Source organism: Lycium ferocissimum, unplaced genomic scaffold (assembly GCF_029784015.1).
Source record: "Lycium ferocissimum isolate CSIRO_LF1 unplaced genomic scaffold, AGI_CSIRO_Lferr_CH_V1 ctg1250, whole genome shotgun sequence".
Classification (NCBI taxonomy): Eukaryota; Viridiplantae; Streptophyta; class Magnoliopsida; order Solanales; family Solanaceae; genus Lycium; species Lycium ferocissimum.
In genome coordinates this window covers 48544-67738 of record NW_026714382.1, presented here as the reverse complement: position 1 = coordinate 67738, position 19195 = coordinate 48544, and the positions used below count along the sequence as shown (strand labels likewise).

Below are 19195 nucleotides of genomic sequence, written 5' to 3'. Positions count from 1 at the left end.
ACTGTTTCATTTTAATCAGAGCATTTATTAGATCTTACTACTTAGTACCCCAATTCTTTTCTTTGGATGTGTTTATGAAGGAAAATATTATGTTAAAACTATTTTTCATCAAAAATAAGTGTGTTCTTACTTATTTTCTTGTATTGGTACGTAAACAAAAAATATTATCTTAAAATCATTTGTATATAATCTAAACAAGTACTATGGGATGTGGGGTTGGGGTTGCGGTGGGTGGTGGGGATGGGGGCTTCGGGGGTCGGGGTACTAAAAATGAGGTGTATTGGGAGGCGGGGAAGACACAATGAATGTGAAATTTCATTTGTGGAACTCAATTTTCCTGCTTCTCCTAGAGAAAATGTTTTTAAATAATTTTGACCAACCCAATATGAAAAAATTAAAAAATATTTTTTGATAAATATTCTTCTCCATACCAAACACACGCTTTATTTGTTTTAAACCTCCAAAATTTTGCTTCTTTAGTGAATATTGAATATTGTGTTCCCTTGTATTTGCTAATTCTCCTTCAAAACTTCCTCATAAATAATTTGTTCTTTAAAATTATTCAATTATGACTAAGAAATAATAATTACCAATAAGACACAATTAATGTGATGTTAAATTAAATTAATTATACAATAGAAAAATGTGATACAAATAATTTATATTTTTATAATTAAATTTTGTTATTTTTAGATCATGAGTTAAGCCCGGGCCTCATGCAACTAGTGGATAAAATAAGTACGAAATTGTAACAAGTGTTGCATGAGGGACTTTGGAAAAGCAGTTTTAACCACACCAGAAAGCACCGCATACTGAAGAATTTATTAGGGTATCCCAACATCTAGAAGTTCAAAATAAGTATCTTCAAAGCGAATATATAACAAAGATATCTTCATAGGACTCCCCAATTAATATGATCTCCAATAAGCAACTATTACTTGACAGCAATTCCTCAACTAAATAAATTTAGCTGTAGAACCAAACTGCTTCCTCCCTACCTAGACGATCAAAGTTAAGGTTCTTGAACTCATTTTACATGAACCATCCAATTAAAATGGTAGGGGTCAGGAATTTGTATCATTGCTTTTACTTTTGTCTGCATCCTGACGCACAAATTGCCCTCGTACGCGTGGCCTCTGTTCTGCGAGTCTCTTTCTACTCTGGTACCGGACCTAAAATGTATAGAAAGAAAATTAAGATAAGTTTTGCACCTCGGCCATCTATTGATAGTTCGATAGCTTCAAAACCAAGAAAAGCTAAATTCTGTGAATCCAAGTTTGAACGGCAAAGAACTTCTAGATTTCATCGATGAGATATAGTAGGCAAAGTTGCATCATTGACTTCATGTGCAAATTATTGTACGCAAAAATATACTATGATAAAAGGAAAAATAAAATAAAGGAATTGATATGCTGAACGGCATAGAAAGAAGGTTAAGTGGGATTTCAAATAACTACAGAATTTGGTTGGATTTAAGCAGAACTTCAATTATATATTGCAATCATAGTGATGATCCCATAAAAATTACCTTCTTCTCAAAGCACCTCTCCTTCCTCTTTTGCCGGAATTTAATCAAGGCAGCCACCCTTTGAGCCGAGTGATCGCCACTTCTGCTTGCACTTCCACTCCTACTGCCAATTTCACATTTTTCACCAGTTTCATTTTCAGCAACCATATTTGTTCCTTCAGCAACTACAGCAGTGCTGCTCCCATTTTGGCCACTGCTTCCATTTTGCCCATTGCTTCCGTTGTTACTTCCTGATGCACTTCCATAATTAGCCGCATTTCCTTCAACAGGAGTACCTACCGTATCAGATGTTCCGCAATCTGGATCAGCTTCAACGGCATTTCTCAGAGACGAAGCATCAGTGTTAAGCAGTTGCTGTTGCTGCTGCAAGTTAAGCACATGGTGGTGATGGTGATGGTAGTGATGATGGTGGTGCTGAACTTGAACCTTCTGGTGCATCGCCCTTGCTTGGGCCAGGGCTGCCTTTGCAGCATCTTGCTTTCCTGGAACCATAGGTTGATGAGAAGAATTATGTCCATGTTGCACTGGTTGAAATGCAGAACAGGGATGGGCATTGACTGCAGGCTTGTTAATTGGCTTGTCAGTTAATGTTTCTGGTTTGATGAAGAAATTATTGGTCGAGGAGCCCATGTCATTGTTGTTACTACTCCCATTTGAGCGCTGGTTAGGGGTACTGCTTGACTTAGATCGCAAGTTATGCATTGATTCTGTTTTTGCAACATCTGAACTATTATTAACTGGTGAACAGCTGCCCACGTTTCCTGTTGGAGCCTGATTAGCAGTTGAACCAGCATTATACCTGTATGTGATGAGAATCGATTAGCAACTGTAGTTTCTTTAGTCAGGTTACTGAGTTTTAGTGACAGTTGAATCACATGCCTAGAGAACGCTGACAGGTCTGAATGTCTGAGTATATTGCGCTCTTGCACACCAGTCCCATTCTCTCCAACATCTCGAAGTTGCTTCAAACTAAGTTCAAGTGAAGGCATGTCTTTACTGTCATAGGTGCCAATTTCATTGATGTTTGTGATCTTGGAAGGATCGTTTGGAACTTCATTGGCCGTACTTTCTACTTGAGGCGTACATGTGTTGGTTATGTCACCCATATAACCAACATCCTTGTTCTTCAGGTCATCTTCCCGTGTTTCCTTGTTGAGCTCTAGGTTTCTACCCATTTTCTCATTATCCTTGGGATCTAATTCCATATCTTTGTCCTTCATAGAAGCTGCTAAACCATCCCTAACTTTACCTGTTAGGCCTTCAAGCTCTGGAACATTACTGACGCCTATGTTCAAATCTTTACCCATTCTAGTATTTCCTGAGATGTGAACCACATCATGGATATAACAGATTAAATAATAACACAACAAAAAGTAAACAGCATAAAGAAAAATTGATCTAAGATGTTTTTGTCATTCCCATGGGGCTTGGAAGAGCCACACCTACCCAGTTCATCCTTCTCATTGAGGCACTCTCTGGTGGCATATGCAGGCACCCAGGTAGCACTAAGTGCTTCTGGCCTTGAATGGATAACCTGGGCACAAGTGCTATCAGGGGGATCTTCAGCCAATTCATTCCATGGTGACATGGGTTGGGGGCTGTCAACTTCTACAGCCCTTTTGGACCATGAACTCTGCCAAAAAAGAAATAAGAAAAAGATTTACAGTGGAAGAATATTACTGCAAGGCCTTATCTGATATGGATCAAGAATGTGGATCAAGATGTTGGGAGTTTATAATTCCAGAGTTTGCTACAATAACCTAGACACAAATCCACAGACATGAGCTAGCTTTTCAGTTTTTGCTACCCATCAGTATGCAATATGTATTATCCTGTACATGAAATGTGTTTAAATATGAAGGTTGAACTAAATTTGGGTGGGCTCAAACATGTTGAGTCAATGAATGGTTCATGATCCACGCTGGAAGTTTACTCGAGTCAAGATAAGTGGGTCATTTAGGCTAAACAATGGGTCATAATAACCAACCCACATAAGTCAACACCATTATAAAGAGAGTGAGTGTGAAGAGAGAGATACACCCGCGAAACCAAATCAAAAGCTTTCTTTGTCTACAAAAAGTGCACGTGAACAACTAGAGACAAAAATATCCCTAACTAACCAAATAGATTTTATTTCTATCTTTACAGTGTTTTCTTATGGATCAATTAAGCTTACATTAGGTGCCAAATTGACCCAAACTTTTGAGGCAATTCTAGTTGTCCAATTGAACCATCCATGAACATGTTCCTAATTCAACCAGCACAAGTTTGGGTATAGTTTCAGCCTTTCTTTGTCAAGTTTTTAATGAAGAGAGGGGATAAGAGTCTAAGCAAATCCAGAACAAGAATAAGCGGTATTGCAGTTACTCAAACTAGATGGGAGGTAACTGTTAGACACCCTACAGGTTTTCACACAGGAAAAAGGGAATCTCAGATATCATGAACCTGCTTGATTTGGATTATTTTGCATGAGTCAATCAACTTCTTTCTGATTTAACAATTTTCATTAATCAAAATCACTATTAGTCTGAGCTATTATCTCAATAAAACTATTTATGATCGCTCTTATATAGAATCAGAAACAGTTAACGTTATCCAAAACAAGATTTCAGTAACTGCGCCAGCATAATTGGCTGACCACATCGTTCTACATAGCTATTTATCTACAAAGTATTAGGGCAATCTCAGGAAAAAGGTATTACGGCAATCATATGTGTGTGTGTGTATGTAGGTTTTTAACTACTACATGGTTGTAGTAGGTTGGCAGTGTACACACTTTTTTATTACTAAAATACCCCTGCATCTCATTAAAATAGGAGCTTTTCGGTCTTTCACCTAAATTCCCCAATTTCCCTCCATACGATTCCCAGACCCCCATCAGCTTCTCTGATCTAATCCGCTGTTCTCCGCCAATTTCCTATCTTAAGTTCGTTACTTCCCACCACTTCTCTGTCCGGTTAATAGGTAGGTTAACATAAAAGTTCCTTATTTACAAAACAACGCAAAGAATTGAATCCATTCTTATTTTCTCTTCTCCAGGGATCAAAAAATCAAAATTATCCAAACACAGAATAACTTCTAAGAAATCGATATAAAACTCAACTTGAAAGCATGTTTAAGTTTTGATTGGTGTCAGCTCATTCCTAACCTAAAAGTGACTGGGTTATTCCAACTGGTGTCGGCTTATTGCTAACCTGGGTTAATAAGTTCTAAGTAACCTGGATTTGCTGACCTTAAATCATCCAATCTTGATTGTTGTCTGGCTAGTCGCTCATGATGGGAGAGAAAAGAGTTTCAGGGCTTTTGGATAAAATCAGAAGTGAGTTTCTGGATGATGACAATAGAAGAGTTGCATTACAGCTTGTCCTCTGTTCCTTTTTTTGTACTTACGAATAAAATGACAATTTTACCTAATAATTTATCGAAGGGATAGATAATTAACTGGCGTAGTTGGTTATCTATCACAGTAACGTCTAGAAACGTTCATTAACAGACAGCTTAAAAGTACTTGTACATATGGATGTTTGTGCGTATGAGAGAAAATTCAATTTGAAAGCCCTGCTTGGAGAAGAGAGTAAAGTAGTCTGGCAAAATGAGAGGAACAAGTTATTGAGAAAGCTGGTGGGCAGGATTGTACAGAAGCAATAACTACCAAGGAGCTGGATTATTGGAGCCATTATTTGTATTTTTTGTAAAAAAAATTTGAAACTGGTACTGTTAAGGAGCCATTATTTGTTTAGCACAACAGATATACATATTGGTCATGCCATCAAGATAACCAACAATTTGTGAAAACTACCAAACTTCAACGAAATGTCTGACACGTAAAAAAAATGAACTTCCGTTTACTTGAATTATTTAAGCCCATCAACTTACGATACTAAATAGAAAGAAGAAGAAACTGGGTTATCCCCTTGTTTGAAAAAAGGGGAACGGCACAGGGACATACAGGGCAGTTGCTACAACATTAGAAACCACTAATAGAAGAGAGTCATGCCAAACTACAACAGTGAAGAAAGAATACCTGAGTGCCACTTCCATTGTCACTTCCGTCCCTATCATCCAGATCAAAGCTCCCATTCTCAGCTTTATCATTGCTATCAGAGCTGTTTTCTGACTTTTCAACACTTTTAGATTTCGTCGACTTCTGAGTTTGTATACCACTTTCGCTTCCGCTTCCACTTGACTGAGGAAAGGATAAGAAATCAAAGCAAAGTGGGTCACTCAATATGCAGTTCGTACTAGTGTCTTTCTAAGAAAACATGAAAAAAAGAGGTCTACAAGAATGACATGTTAAAAAGTCCAGTTCAAATGGAGTCAAATAAGATGCTTCCAAACCAAGAATCGGTGCCGAGGTTTAAGAGGGCATTCCCAAACTTCCAGTAACAAATGAAGATGACAGCATAAACTTACACTATGGCATTTCCTCCAGACATGCTGCCAGAGATTTTTAAGCTCATTCTTTCGAATAGGCTTCACTAAAAAGTCAACTGCGCCCTTTGACAAACACTTAAAGACTATACCCATAGAGTCATTAGCAGACATCACTGCACACAAAACTCATCAGATGGAGCAGTTAAAAGTATCATATTGTCAAGATATATAGCAAAATTTTGAATATGAGTAAACAAAATAAATTACGTGTGAATGATACTTACTAATCACTGGAACATTCTTCCGAGTTTTGTGGTTCATAATCTTTGACAAAAGACCAATGCCTGACAAATACGGCATGGCCACCTCCGTTAGAACAAGATCAACATGGTTAGTTAGATCTTCTAGAATCCTCCATGCTTCAAGGGCATAGCCCACAGATATAACTGCCAATGTTTCATCATAATAGATTCGATAAGAAAACCAAAAAGAGAGATCAAGAAAAATAAAAATCAGCAAGTCTTGGTTCTCTCTCAAACAATTGAGTTTCAAAAATCTTAATAGATCCACATCCCGACGAAAAGAAATACTGTCTCAGAACTAGAATTTTGCCCTTTATCTAGTACATATCCTCTTATGCATATTTACCTGCTTCACTTCACAAGCAAGCTAACTTACCCAGCAAGTAAGGAGTACAACAACAACAACAACAAGCCCAGTATAATCCCACCATGTGGGGCCCAGCAAGTCAGGAGTAACGGAAACAAAATGATGTTGGGGCACCCTTTTACAGAATCAAGTAATAACATGTACTAAAGAAGCACAAAAGAGATGCACAATGTTTTTTTAGGCTTCTTAACAACAGAGCTGCAAGTACTTGTTATGAAGTGAAAGACCTACAAGTATATATAGATTACTTGGAAGTTACAGTATGAAATTACTTCATCCAGATCCTTTGACTAGCGGGAGTTGAAGGAGGACAGGTATCATAATTATACCGATAGCATCTACTGAGGGAAGAAAACCTTCAAATTATGATGCATACAACAACTACTATGACGCCTTAAATCCCAAACAAGTTGGGGTTAGATATATGAATCCTCATTGATCATGTCGCTCCATTTAAACTCATCTCATATTACATTACAACTTAATATAAGAGAGAACTTCCGCTTTTGGTCGTCCTCACGGGGATAAAGTTGGAATAAAAATATTGTACTTTTATGAGTGATGTGGGTCCCATTTGGACGAATTTTACGGTCAATTTTTGCAAGTGCTTGCATCAATTTGGCTTAAGGGACACGTACACCAATATTTTCAATAAGAAAGTAATGGGCCCATCTTAATTGCCCCCTTCGTCCTAATTTATGTGGCCTTTCGAATTTCGAAAAAATCAAACTTTTTTTCTTTGATCATGATTTTTTCATGTCTTTTTAGTATTTTGAGTTGTCAATTATTGTGACTTGAAGTATCTTTTACGTAGTTTTTAAATATGTAAATTTTATCTCACAAAACTTGAAGATTCTTTGTCCGAAGACATAGTCAAAATTAATAGGTTTGCCCCTCGAAATTCAAACCGTGCCACATAAATTGAGATAGAACAAGTATCATTTTATACTTAACTGAGTGACAGTTGGATGACTATTAACTTATCTATTAAGTTACCGTAATGTTTAAAAAACAAACATTATTACATGTAAATTGAAAGGTTAAGTAAAATCTAAGAATATTAGAAGAAACTTGCTTTGGATCAACTTGAATATGATACTCTCTTCGTCCCATTTTGACGGTTGTTTTAACTTTTTTCACGTCCATTGAGAAAAATAATAAATACAACGTATAGTTTACTAATACCCTATTTATTAGATGTTTTATGAGAATTAAGTAGTATTGAAAAGAACTACTTCTTTAATGTTAAGGGTATAGTTGAAAAAAGATGTCAGCTTTAGTCTTGAATTCCTAAAGTGATGATTATTTCGAGATAAAAGCTAAAGCGACTATTAAAATGCGCCGGAGGGAATATTATTATAGCTTTTCCATATGTTATCAACTTAATTTACTTTTCCATATTTTATTCTGCAATATTAACATTTCTGAATTTTCATTTGATGTACTTTTTATATCATAATTTTAGTGTGAATTTATATGAATATCTTAATCTTTTTACATAAGTTTACCTATTAAAAAAGGTACTTTAAATTATTACTTTTTTCATAGTTAACATTATTCGAAAAAAGTTGTATTTAAAAGATAATGTAGTACTTCAACTCAACAAATAATAATGCATTAAAGGGAAGTGAACTGTTCACGTTATAATATTTAGGACAAAAAAATTAAATTAATTATGAACCTTTAACTCATTAGTTGTTGTTGTCATGCCACAACGTATGACGTTTACATGGTATATTTTCCTTACAGATTATTCATGAGAGATCTAATAAGCATACATTAAATGACAATAAATTGTATAATAAGGACAAGCCTCAATTGAGATGTGTAAGTAAAACTTACTACCAATTTTAAAAATTACTATAGCTGATATTCAGCAATAGTTATTATAATGTAGATTTCATTTAAAAAATCAATAAAAATAAGGAAAAGAAAAATAAATATCTTTTCTAAAGATAAATGTTTGGAAGAAAAGGGTAAGCTAAAAGTTCAATTTCTTTTGTTTAGCTTTTAAATATTTTTTGTTTTTTTCTAACTTGGAAGAACATCTACTGAAGTATTGTGCGGTGTCTAACTTTTAATTATTGAATGGTACATCTACTCTTTATTCACAAGTTAACTTCGTTGATTTAATCATATCAATTTTTTTTAAAAATATTTCTTGAATATCGGGACAAAGTGGGAGTGGCATCAATGGCAAACAAGATGAGGGAAGCGAGATTGAGGTGGTTCGGGCATGTGAAAAAGAGGTGAGAGGATGCACTAGTAAGGAGGTGCGAGAGGTTGGCTGTAGCAGGAGTTAGGAGGAGTAGAGGTAGGCCGAAGAAGAACTGGGGGAGGTGATTAGACAGGACATGGCACAACTTCAGCTAACTGAGGACATGACCCAAAATAAGAAGGTATGGAGGTGGGGGATTAGGGTAGAACATTAGAAGGTAGCTAAGAGTTGTCGACTTTCGTGGGGAGGGAGGGGACGGGTCCCCTCCTCTCCTCTTTTCCTTTTAGTAGGAGTATATGGGTATCGCGTACTTTCTTATTCCTTGATTTGTATTACTATCTGTTGCCACATTTGTTTTGTATCTTGTTATTTTGCTATCTCTTTTCCGACATTGTTGTGCTTGGTACCTTTTCTGAGCCGAGGATCTACCGGAAACAGCCTCTCTACTTCATAAAGGTAGGAGTAAGGTCTGGGTACATCCTCTCCTACCCTCTCCAGACCCCATTTCTGGGATCACACTGGGTTTATTGTTGTTGATTTCTTGAATATCGATATTTCTTTTTGCAACAAATGGGTTAGCCAGTGAAATTAATCCTACATATAGCAAAGCTCAATTTGATTATTGGGACTTGATATTTTCAAAAGCTTTCATTAAATGGAAAAGAGGAAAGCTTTTATGCCATACATTGTTTGAAAATAAAAAAGAAAGTTCAAAACAAGAAAAAACTTCTCTAACTTTCAGATACTTTCGAATAATTTAACCTTTTAAAAGTCGTTAAAAAATATCGAACTAGTTTTTCAATAACATGATGCAATAAAAACAAGGCAAGTATTGAAAATAGTAATTACAAATTTAATTTTAATGTCAATCTACTCCATCATACATATCCTTTATGGATTTATATAATTAATACGAATTTCATTCTTCTCCAACACCCATCAAATGACTTTTATAGGTACTTTCATATGCTATATCTAGGTCAATTAACACCATGTATATATTCCATCCTCTCACGATAAATTCCCATCAATTTCCTTAGCAAGAATATAATCTCCGTTGTAGATCTATGAGGTATAAATCCAAGCTAATTTTTGTTACTCTTATATTGTCCTTAAGTTTATGCTCGATCACTTTTTCCCAAAGGTTCATGTTATGTCGAAAGTATCTCTTTCAAGGAGAATATTAGGTACGAAAGAAACATTGAGAAAATTAGCCTCTACCAGAAACATTATATACAAGGCGATAAAATCCTCAAAGATTCTAGCAATGCTTTGCCTAAATGCATTATATTGCAGTGGATGTGTCAACGTATCAATATATTGTTACTAATGTGCGCTTTAAAGCAATTGCTTGATAAATGAACTTCTAAAGAATGAGGCAATTCAAGAGAAACTATCATCCATGTTATTCATCTGATCTCCGCAAATGAATAATGTTTAACCCAATTGATGCAGGAGATCCAACAAGACCTTCTTGTCTAAAGACAATCACTAATATTGTCTTACACTAGCTAGGGACCAAGAAAATGTATTAGGAACCTTTGCGACAACATTAGAAAAAGATTTTTGTTTTTGTGTTAGCTAGGTAGGTCTTGCCTCTACCTTGTGACTTACTTTGTCTTAAAACCCACACACACACACCCATGATGCTATTAAAGTGGTTATGCATTCTGAATTAGTCTTTTATATCATGCTTATTCAAGAATTAGCTTTTATTTGTTTTCAAAAGTGAATTCATGTGCCCTATGCCATTGATGTTTTATATGATTGTTTCAATGAAGAGAAAGGGTTCATCATAAAATTTTCGGGTTGGACTCTATAATCGTTCCACTTCACCGGCCATAAGACATATCAAGATAGATTCACAATAGTGGGAATCACATCTATGAGAATATCTGCCAAAGCATCTCCAGCTAGTGTTTCAATGATGGGAAAGGTGATCAAGCTACCTATAGTTTTCTGGACCAATCGTTTAGCCAATCTTTGCTTGCTCAAAGACGAGCAAACATTCGACTAAAAAATACTACTTGTGCTTTGTGCAATTTGTCCTCATTTGGATGTCATAAATTGATATTTTGTCGTTTGAATACGCCTAAACTTGTGTTGTTTAGGTGTTAGGTGCAATTGGTACGAAGAAAATGATTTTTAGACATATATGCCAAAACACATGAATTGAACTTAAGATCTCACATGAGGCAGACTAGCTGAAGATTGGAAGAAATTGGGAGAAGGAGGAAAAGAGGACATCACGCGGTAAAAAGTGAAACATAACGCATTGCACTGAGCCAATCTTCCACTCTAGTTCAGTGTGACATACTAGGAAAATAGGAAGGAGTGGGGTGCTACACTGGAAAGGCTAAAGATAGAAAATTTTATTCACTTGCACAGTGGCACATCACACTGGTTCCGCTGTCGTGAAGCATTTTTGGGGCAACTTCGACATTTCCTATGTTTTAGGAAAAAGCTATATACACTTGAGGCCTTTTGGGGGACTATTGTCAAACATTTGGGAGCCATTTTGGGAGACTTTGGAGAGGAGAAACTTAAAAACCTTCAGGGAAAATTTGAAAATTTTGAAAATGTTGCACTCTTGTGCTTAATTGTATATTTATTATGGGAGTCCTGAATTTGCATGGTATTTTAGACTAAAACTAGTGTGCATACTACTTATCTCTACCCTACTCATTTTATTCAGCAGACGACAGTATAGTGGGACACAATTGTGTCAGAGATGATTTGTCTATGATGTCGAAATGGTAGAGTCATGTAATGTTGTGATCATCTAGTTGACTTTATTGAATTGAAGTTGGGTAAACCGGTAAAGTCAATGAGATAAGACATATGATAATTGTGATGAATCTGAAAAGAAAAAAATACAATAAATCAATGAAAGAATATTTATTTGTGGACGGAGTACAGAGCACACAAGCAACAAAGGGAAAAGCAAGATTTAGCAGTTGGATTTGACATCTCAAATGTCAGAACTCGAGTGAAACGACTAATGATAGGATCTCTGTAAATCATCAGAAATCATAACGATAGGATCTGCCAAACACTACACTATTTGTTAAACCAAGGCTATGCTCTACTGCATCCATGAGATAAATTTTTTTAACTGGATTGACAAGGCAATATGGCAGTCTGATAAGACAAGAATCCAAATTTCCAGGACATCATTAGATGCATGAAGATGAATTAGCTGGGTAGTTTCATCAAAAGTTTCACTACAGGAATGTGTTCAATATGCCCTTTATAAAATTGAGCAGACAACTGAATAAGGGCTGGGACTGGATACGTACTGGGATAAGTTGCATAAATCAAAATTTTTCCAGCTGGATACGGACTGGGATCTGATGTTACAAGAGTATGGCCTCCACATACTGTATTATTTGGGATCCAATCTGGCTGTGTTTTTTTATTCCTACAAGATATTCCAGAATTCTTATTGTCCTCCATAGGGAGGTCAAGTAAGTTTTATGGCAAGAAGTAAGATTTCCCAGTACACTTCCAGATTGAAGCATCAGGAAAGGAAAATGAAGTATGATTTAGTTTCACTGTGTGTTTGACTAAAAAGGTAATGTATACTTTTTAGAAACGTAAACTTTCACATATATTTGAAACCAATAACTTCATAAAACTTTAAACGCAAGACTAACAGCTGTAACATCATAGTGCAGCACAAGAATGCACTGAAATATGTAAAATCATTAACAGGAAAAAAATGGAAACAGCCAAAAGTCAGCTACAAAGCAAATATGAATTTGTATATGCATATACATGCATATTTAAGTGTATATGGCACACACACAAAACACTTGGATGGGAGAAAAAGTTGCCTGTGTTGAGTTACTCACGAAATTTTTGAGGAAACAAGTAATAACAACAAACCTTCATAACTGCAGTTTCGCAGCAATGCACTGACAACATGACGAGTTGAATCATCATTTTCCACCAGCAGAACCTTGAGGGATCTAATAGGAAGAAAACGATCCCACCTAACCAAAGGCCCTGGAGGCGGTTGCTGCTGTGTTTGTAGAACAGCCCGCACTTGTACCAAATCTCGCTGTGTTTCATTCCCACCTTCGACATCCTCATTAATCCTTGACTCATCTTCCTCTGAGAGCCCCTGTCCCTCACCAGTAATTCCATCCCTTACTCCATTCTGTCCATCCTGTATGCTATGACGATTGAGTTCCACCAACCTTTTAGTTGGGGGACCATTTGAGTCCATCCGAACTCCTCTCATCAACCAGATTCAAAAAGTCCAATGATGAATAAGGCTGCGGATTGAGTCTCTAATTTTGAAGAAAAATTGCACATTCCGTTGTCTTCAAGTACTAACGTTTTAGTTATGCAGCTCTTCAACAAGTCCTATACCAAAATTCATGCACGTCAACAACCTTACTTATAGCAAGTGATAATGAAACATAAATGGGAGATAAGTAATCAAATATCCTACTAAAGTGCTTATCTTACACAAAATTTGCATGCATCTTAAACTATGAAAAAACATCCACTGATCTACAAAATTGAACCCCAAGAAAAACCAAGACCGAGAACCTTATGCAGTATGCACCCAACACAACCTCCTCTCACCTTTTCCTGCCCCCCCCCCCCCAACCACAATACACACACAGCATCAGATTAACAACAACAACATACCTGATCCCACAGGTGGGGTCTGGGGAGGGTAGAGTAAACGCAGACCTTACCCCTACCTCATGAAGATAGAGAGGCTGCTTCCGAAAGACCCTCAGCTCAAGAAAAACATTTCAAAACAGTTGAAAAAGGAATGCGGCAATAAATAAGACATGAAAACTAATAAGGAAAGTGTACAGTTACCAATTTCAAAAAAAAAAAAAAAACTAATAAGGAAAGCAGTACATAGAATTCTGAAAAAAAGCAGTAACAACATCGAATTAATGTGTAAACTGAAGCACAAAAAAAACACAAGTGGTAACATAAATCGAACAAGTGCAGCTTTAATTGATTAAGAAAACTTTCAATTTTCTAGGCTTGAACTTGAACCTAATCAAGAATCAAAAAGCTTCCATTTTTATTATTTTCAAAATAAATAATTATTGATCACAGGCTTCCTTTAATTCTGAAAGCTATGAATTATATTTCTAGTTAATGCTCTAGTATTAATAATATATTCCGTTATCAATAAAAAAAAATAATAAAAAAAAAAAAAGGAATTACATTTCTACTGCATTAGGCAGCATGAAATGAAATCAACTGAACATCAACATAAAGATTAACTATCCAACTACTCAAATTTCAGTTCATATGGGAGTCAAAACAATCAAGCTAAAATCAAGATCTTAAAAAGAAAAACAACATTTCACTATATAAAAAATAATGCAGATCATCTTCTTAAAAAGTTCACACCTGTTTGGCCATGAGAACTATTCACTTTTTTCCAGAATTTTTTTTACTTTATTTGAAAATCAGCGTTTGGCCATGAAAATTCCAAATACAACGGAAAACACCTAAAACCCAATTTTCACTTTCAGTACATTCAAACAACCAAATATTCTTTGCAAAAACTATTACCAAACACAACTCCAACTTCAAAAATTCCAAATAAAGTGAAACATATTTGGTTTCTTTGGCCAAAACGCCTACTTAATATACAAACTCACTACTCAAATCCAAACTTTAATTCATTTTCCATTGTTTTTTAAACAAATATATAAACCTGTTCTTACATCCAAAAGATCACAGAAATGAAAGGAAAAAAAAAAAAAAAAAAAGTCAACAATTTTCCCAAAATTAACTCAACAGATCCACCAGAATCAAGAACCAAGCAAATAGTGGATCACAAAAATTACCTTATAGACTTCATTAATCACAAAAAGAAGCTTATTCTGCTATTCACTGCTAAATAAAAAAGGCTTCAGCAGAAAAACAATTGAAGTCTTTCAACAAATTTGTGTATAAATTCCAAATTCAACTATTTCTCCAATTCTTATAGACCCATCTTCTTGTTCTAGGGTTTGCTTTTTATGGGAAAAAAATTATAAATTTCTAAAGGGGATTTTTTGGAGGTTTTTAACTGGTTGAGAAACGGCGATGAAAAAAGATAGAGAGAGAAATTATAGATACGAGATACTTATTATATTCGTGATGACGTGGCGGTGTTAGAGGCCAGGTTAGGGTGCCACGTAAGTGACAACAAGGATGACACGTAGGAGTAATTTCAGTGACGTGGAGGTGAATCTAAAGACGGGCGCTCAATTGTTTAGGCCGGATCCTATTTGATTTACCTGGATCCGATTTAGAGACACGTGGCGGCCTCTGTGATTAGCTTTATATTTGGGGTCGTTAGAATTTAGCAGGAGCCCACATGGGATTGTTTTTTTTATTTTAATCAATTTAACTAAAGACAGACTAAGTGAGATGAAATGACGATTTTGTCCTTGTGAACCTTTTCCTATTTTAGTCCTTGTTTTTTAATTCCAATTGGATAATGTCTCAATCAAGCCAAAAAATATCTAGGAGGTTTTTTGCTGTCCGTTGCAACCCCATGATAGCATAAGCGTGCTTTTTGTATTTTCCTTCTTTGGGGGTAAAATGGAGTTAATTCCCCGGTGGTCATAACCTAAAAGAATTTTCTATAAAAATCATTTTTATTTTATTTAGGATAAGTAAAATTATTCAACTATCATTTTTTTCTCAAAAAATACTTACACTTCAAAAGTCTTTTTCTCTCCTAGTTGGTATGTCATATCATTAAAGTTTCATCTTTTTTAATAATAAACATATTTAACTCATCAAACTCATTTGACCAAACCCACATTTTATACCTAATCTAATATGATCCGGTTGAAAAGTGGCAAAGGATTCAAACCATGCTTTCTATTAAGCCACTTTTTCAAATATTTTTCTAATCTCAATTCAAATATATTATCTTTCAATTTGAATTAAAATTCAAGTAGTTTATCTTTCTATTCAAATTCAATTTTTTTTAGATAGCATTTTTTTCCCACATCAAACAACATATTCTTTCCACATAAAATAAAATTACACAAATAACACAAAAAATAGTTTAACTTTTAAAAAATCTAATTGAATCGTATATTTTTTAAATAATGAAGTATATTTTTTAAATAATGAAGTTATTATTAATTTTTCCTTTGTATTTTGAGTTATTTATCTTTAATATGTAGTATGTAATTTTTGACATTTCAATTTTCATACCATCAAAATCCTTTTATTTCTCATGCAGAAGGTATAAAAAATTTAATTGTAAACTATTTATTTTAAAATATTATATTATTACTCTTGTATTTTGTCTGAAACATTGTATCATTAGTTTTATATGAAATATAATATATTCCTAACTTATTTCATGTTAAGATATAAATATTCCAACTTGTTAATATCTTGCAATATATTAAACTAAAGCCCTAAAGTAACTCAAACCCAAAAAAATTATATTTTAATTTTAAAACTTATCTATAGATTTATAAACTTCATCTTTAATTCAAAGTCATTTAGATTACATGCTAGTTTGTTCCTTTGCCGCTTTTTTATCGTCATGTTTGATTGGGTATACCATTTAAGACATGTGTTGGGTTAAATGGGTTTAATGAGTTAAATAAGTTTATTATTTTAAAAAAAGAGGTTTTAATGATATGGTACGCAATTGTCACGCCCCGAATCATGGCCTAGGCGTAACAAGACACTCGGTGCCTAACTGTATGTGACCGAGTGAACCCATAGGCTGGCTGAATCAACATGGGATATCAAAACATACAGGAATAAAGAAATAAGACTAACTCATGTTGATCTATTAAAAGTCTGACTGAATTATATTAAATGCGAAATTTACTTTTTAAGTCTAAAACATCTGAATAAATAGCCGAAAAGCTAATACATCAAAGTCTGCTAATACCTGACTGACTGAACTGTGTCTATGAAGCCTCTAATGAATACTGAAAGATAACTATCTAAAACTGGAAAGACTGAAAGCAGGATAACACCCCGAAGGAATTGGGGCTCACCAAGCAGCTGATACGTGCAAGTCCTAGCTAGCTGGGTCGTCAACCTATAAGTCGTTGCCTGGATCGCTAGATACAGGCCCCCAAACAATAAAAAGAGACATCAATACATTTGAATTGTGCTGGTATGTAAAGCAACTGAAAGAAGAAATATAAGTATTGAAACTGAAACTGAAAAATCGAACTAAACAGGAAGGCAAAAATCTGAAGTACTCCCTGTTCTAAATAAAGAACCACTTGTATAACTGTAAATATAAACTCTGGCCTAGGGCCCACATAAATGTGCACAAAACTGTGGCCTAGGGGTGGACGTTCGGTTCTTCGGTTTGATTTTATCAAAATTCGGTTTGGCTATTTCGATTTCGATTTTTTGAAGGTGGACACTGAACACCGAACCCAACTAGTTCGGTTCGGTTCTTTCGGTTTCGGTTTTTTGAAGTTCGGTTCGGTTTTTTGATATGATATTAGAAGCGATTCCATTTACACTAATTCATATTCTCAAAAGCAATAAAACATAAAACTGATAAATTGAAATCAAAATAATTTTTTTATTAATAATGAAAATAACGAAATCAATTACAAAATGAATAACTACGCTTTGAAAGAGTAAAAAGCTATAATCAACCTAAGAGTATCCCAACTCTAAGTTGATTTCACAGAATATGGTCCTACCAAGTAATGACAAAATAATTAAAACTACTAAGAAAAAAGTGGTTCGAGTAGCCTTTACATCAATACAGCTCCTAATTTCTCCAAGCTCTCACCAAATGTGAGAGAATATACTTGTCAAGAAGAGAATAAACTACAGTGGGTGTTCGGTTCTTTGGTTCGGCTATTTCGGTTTCGGTTTTTTGAAGGTGGACACCAAACATCAAGCCAAACTAGTTTGGTTCGGTTCTTTCGATTTCAATTTTTGGAAGTTTGGTTCGATTTGGTCCGATTTTTCAATTTTCAGTATTTATGTTCAGCCCTACTATGGCCTAGGGCCAAAAAATACAGATGCAGGTGTTCAACATTAAACAATTTACAAGACTGAGACTGGGCTATAGCTGATAGCATGATAACTGTTTCTGATTATGGAACTTAAGCGAATATCTGATTATACACTGACTGAGACTCATGCGATGTCAATACACAAGTCTATAATAATTACGTACTGAGTTCATGATATTCAAAATGATCACCATGAACGAATTATGAAACTATAACCCTAGAAGATAACAGTTCTACAACTATTCAAGAAACTAGGGCTAAACTGTATTCTGAGTCAAATTACTGAAAGTATGTCGAATGAGGAGTAGGGAGAATCATAAACATTCCCTAACGTAGATAGTCAGCCCCACATACCTGAATATGCTCCAAAATTTGCAAGAAAGGTCTGAACTTTGAGAAGAATCCCAAAAGCTTAAGTCTTGAAGCCTTTAGGTGGGCTTTCTTGAAAACCCTAGGTTAAAAACAATGAATTCTTGCTTAATGTTCATAGAGATATGTTAGAATCCATTTGGAATAGGTTATGATTGCTTAACTTAGTGTTCTTGGTGAGGGAGGAGGAGAGCAGGTCGTTCTAGGGTTCAGGAACTTGAAAATAAGAAAATAAAGCTGAGTCTGCGTATTTATACTGTTCAATGAAGCGGACAAAGTACGGGCGCCAAGTACATCCCGTACTTTGAAGTACGGGCCGCACCTTATGGCCTGTTTCTGGAATGTCAAATTCCAGTGAGTAACAAATTTTCCTAGCGAAGTACAAGACAGAAGTACGTCCCGTCCTTCCAATTGCGTCCCACACTTGGATCCCATACTTTGAAGTATGGCCCGTACTTTGAAGTACGGCCCGCACTTTACCTGCAAATTTCAATTTCTAGCTCCAACACTTCTGTCTGATATTTCTAAGTCTAGAATCATGGTCAAAGCTTAAGTTAAAGCTTTGAAGTGTTATAGCAACTACGAGAGAATGGGGTTTTTGAAGTGTTTAGTATTTTTTGAGGAAATAGTAATAGTGAGTAACTTTATTATCCTAAATGAAACAAAAGTAATTTTTGTAGAAAATTTCCTAAACTTGGGTGACCATCTAAGGATTAAACTCGGTAAGATGAGAATGCTACAAATTCAGGACCAAAGTGAGAGCAATCAATCAACAAGACTTTTGGGGCAGTAGTAAACACTCCTCCATTCATAATCAAAGGTTATGAACATAGAGTCGTCTTTGCTAGAAAGTATTTCATCCCGATGTAGGGCATCTCGGCACATATACAGATTTAATCGGGTTTCAAAAAGAAAAGTAAAAAAATAGTTGTCATCTCATTGATCAATTTTTTTTTTTTTATTAGTCAAATATCAAAAAGTGGAAATTATTTCATCGTTCCAAACACATACTAATTAGTGTTACTTACAAAGTTTCAT

The 19195-nt window shown here is 35.1% G+C and overlaps 1 protein-coding gene across 1 annotated transcript; it reads right to left on the bottom strand.

Moving 5' to 3' along the window:
* Nucleotides 1-800: 800 nt before the first annotated feature.
* Nucleotides 801-14875, bottom strand: LOC132041949 (two-component response regulator-like PRR37). Its single transcript, XM_059432620.1, has 9 exons — nucleotides 14624-14875; nucleotides 12678-13160; nucleotides 6187-6348; nucleotides 5942-6075; nucleotides 5553-5714; nucleotides 2975-3161; nucleotides 2408-2846; nucleotides 1529-2327; nucleotides 801-1172 (listed from the first exon to the last, which is right to left on the bottom strand). Exons 2-9 carry the CDS (start codon nucleotides 13033-13035, stop codon nucleotides 1065-1067), a joined length of 2349 nt encoding a protein of 782 aa, XP_059288603.1. The 5' UTR covers nucleotides 13036-13160; nucleotides 14624-14875; the 3' UTR covers nucleotides 801-1064.
* Nucleotides 14876-19195: the final 4320 nt, after the last annotated feature.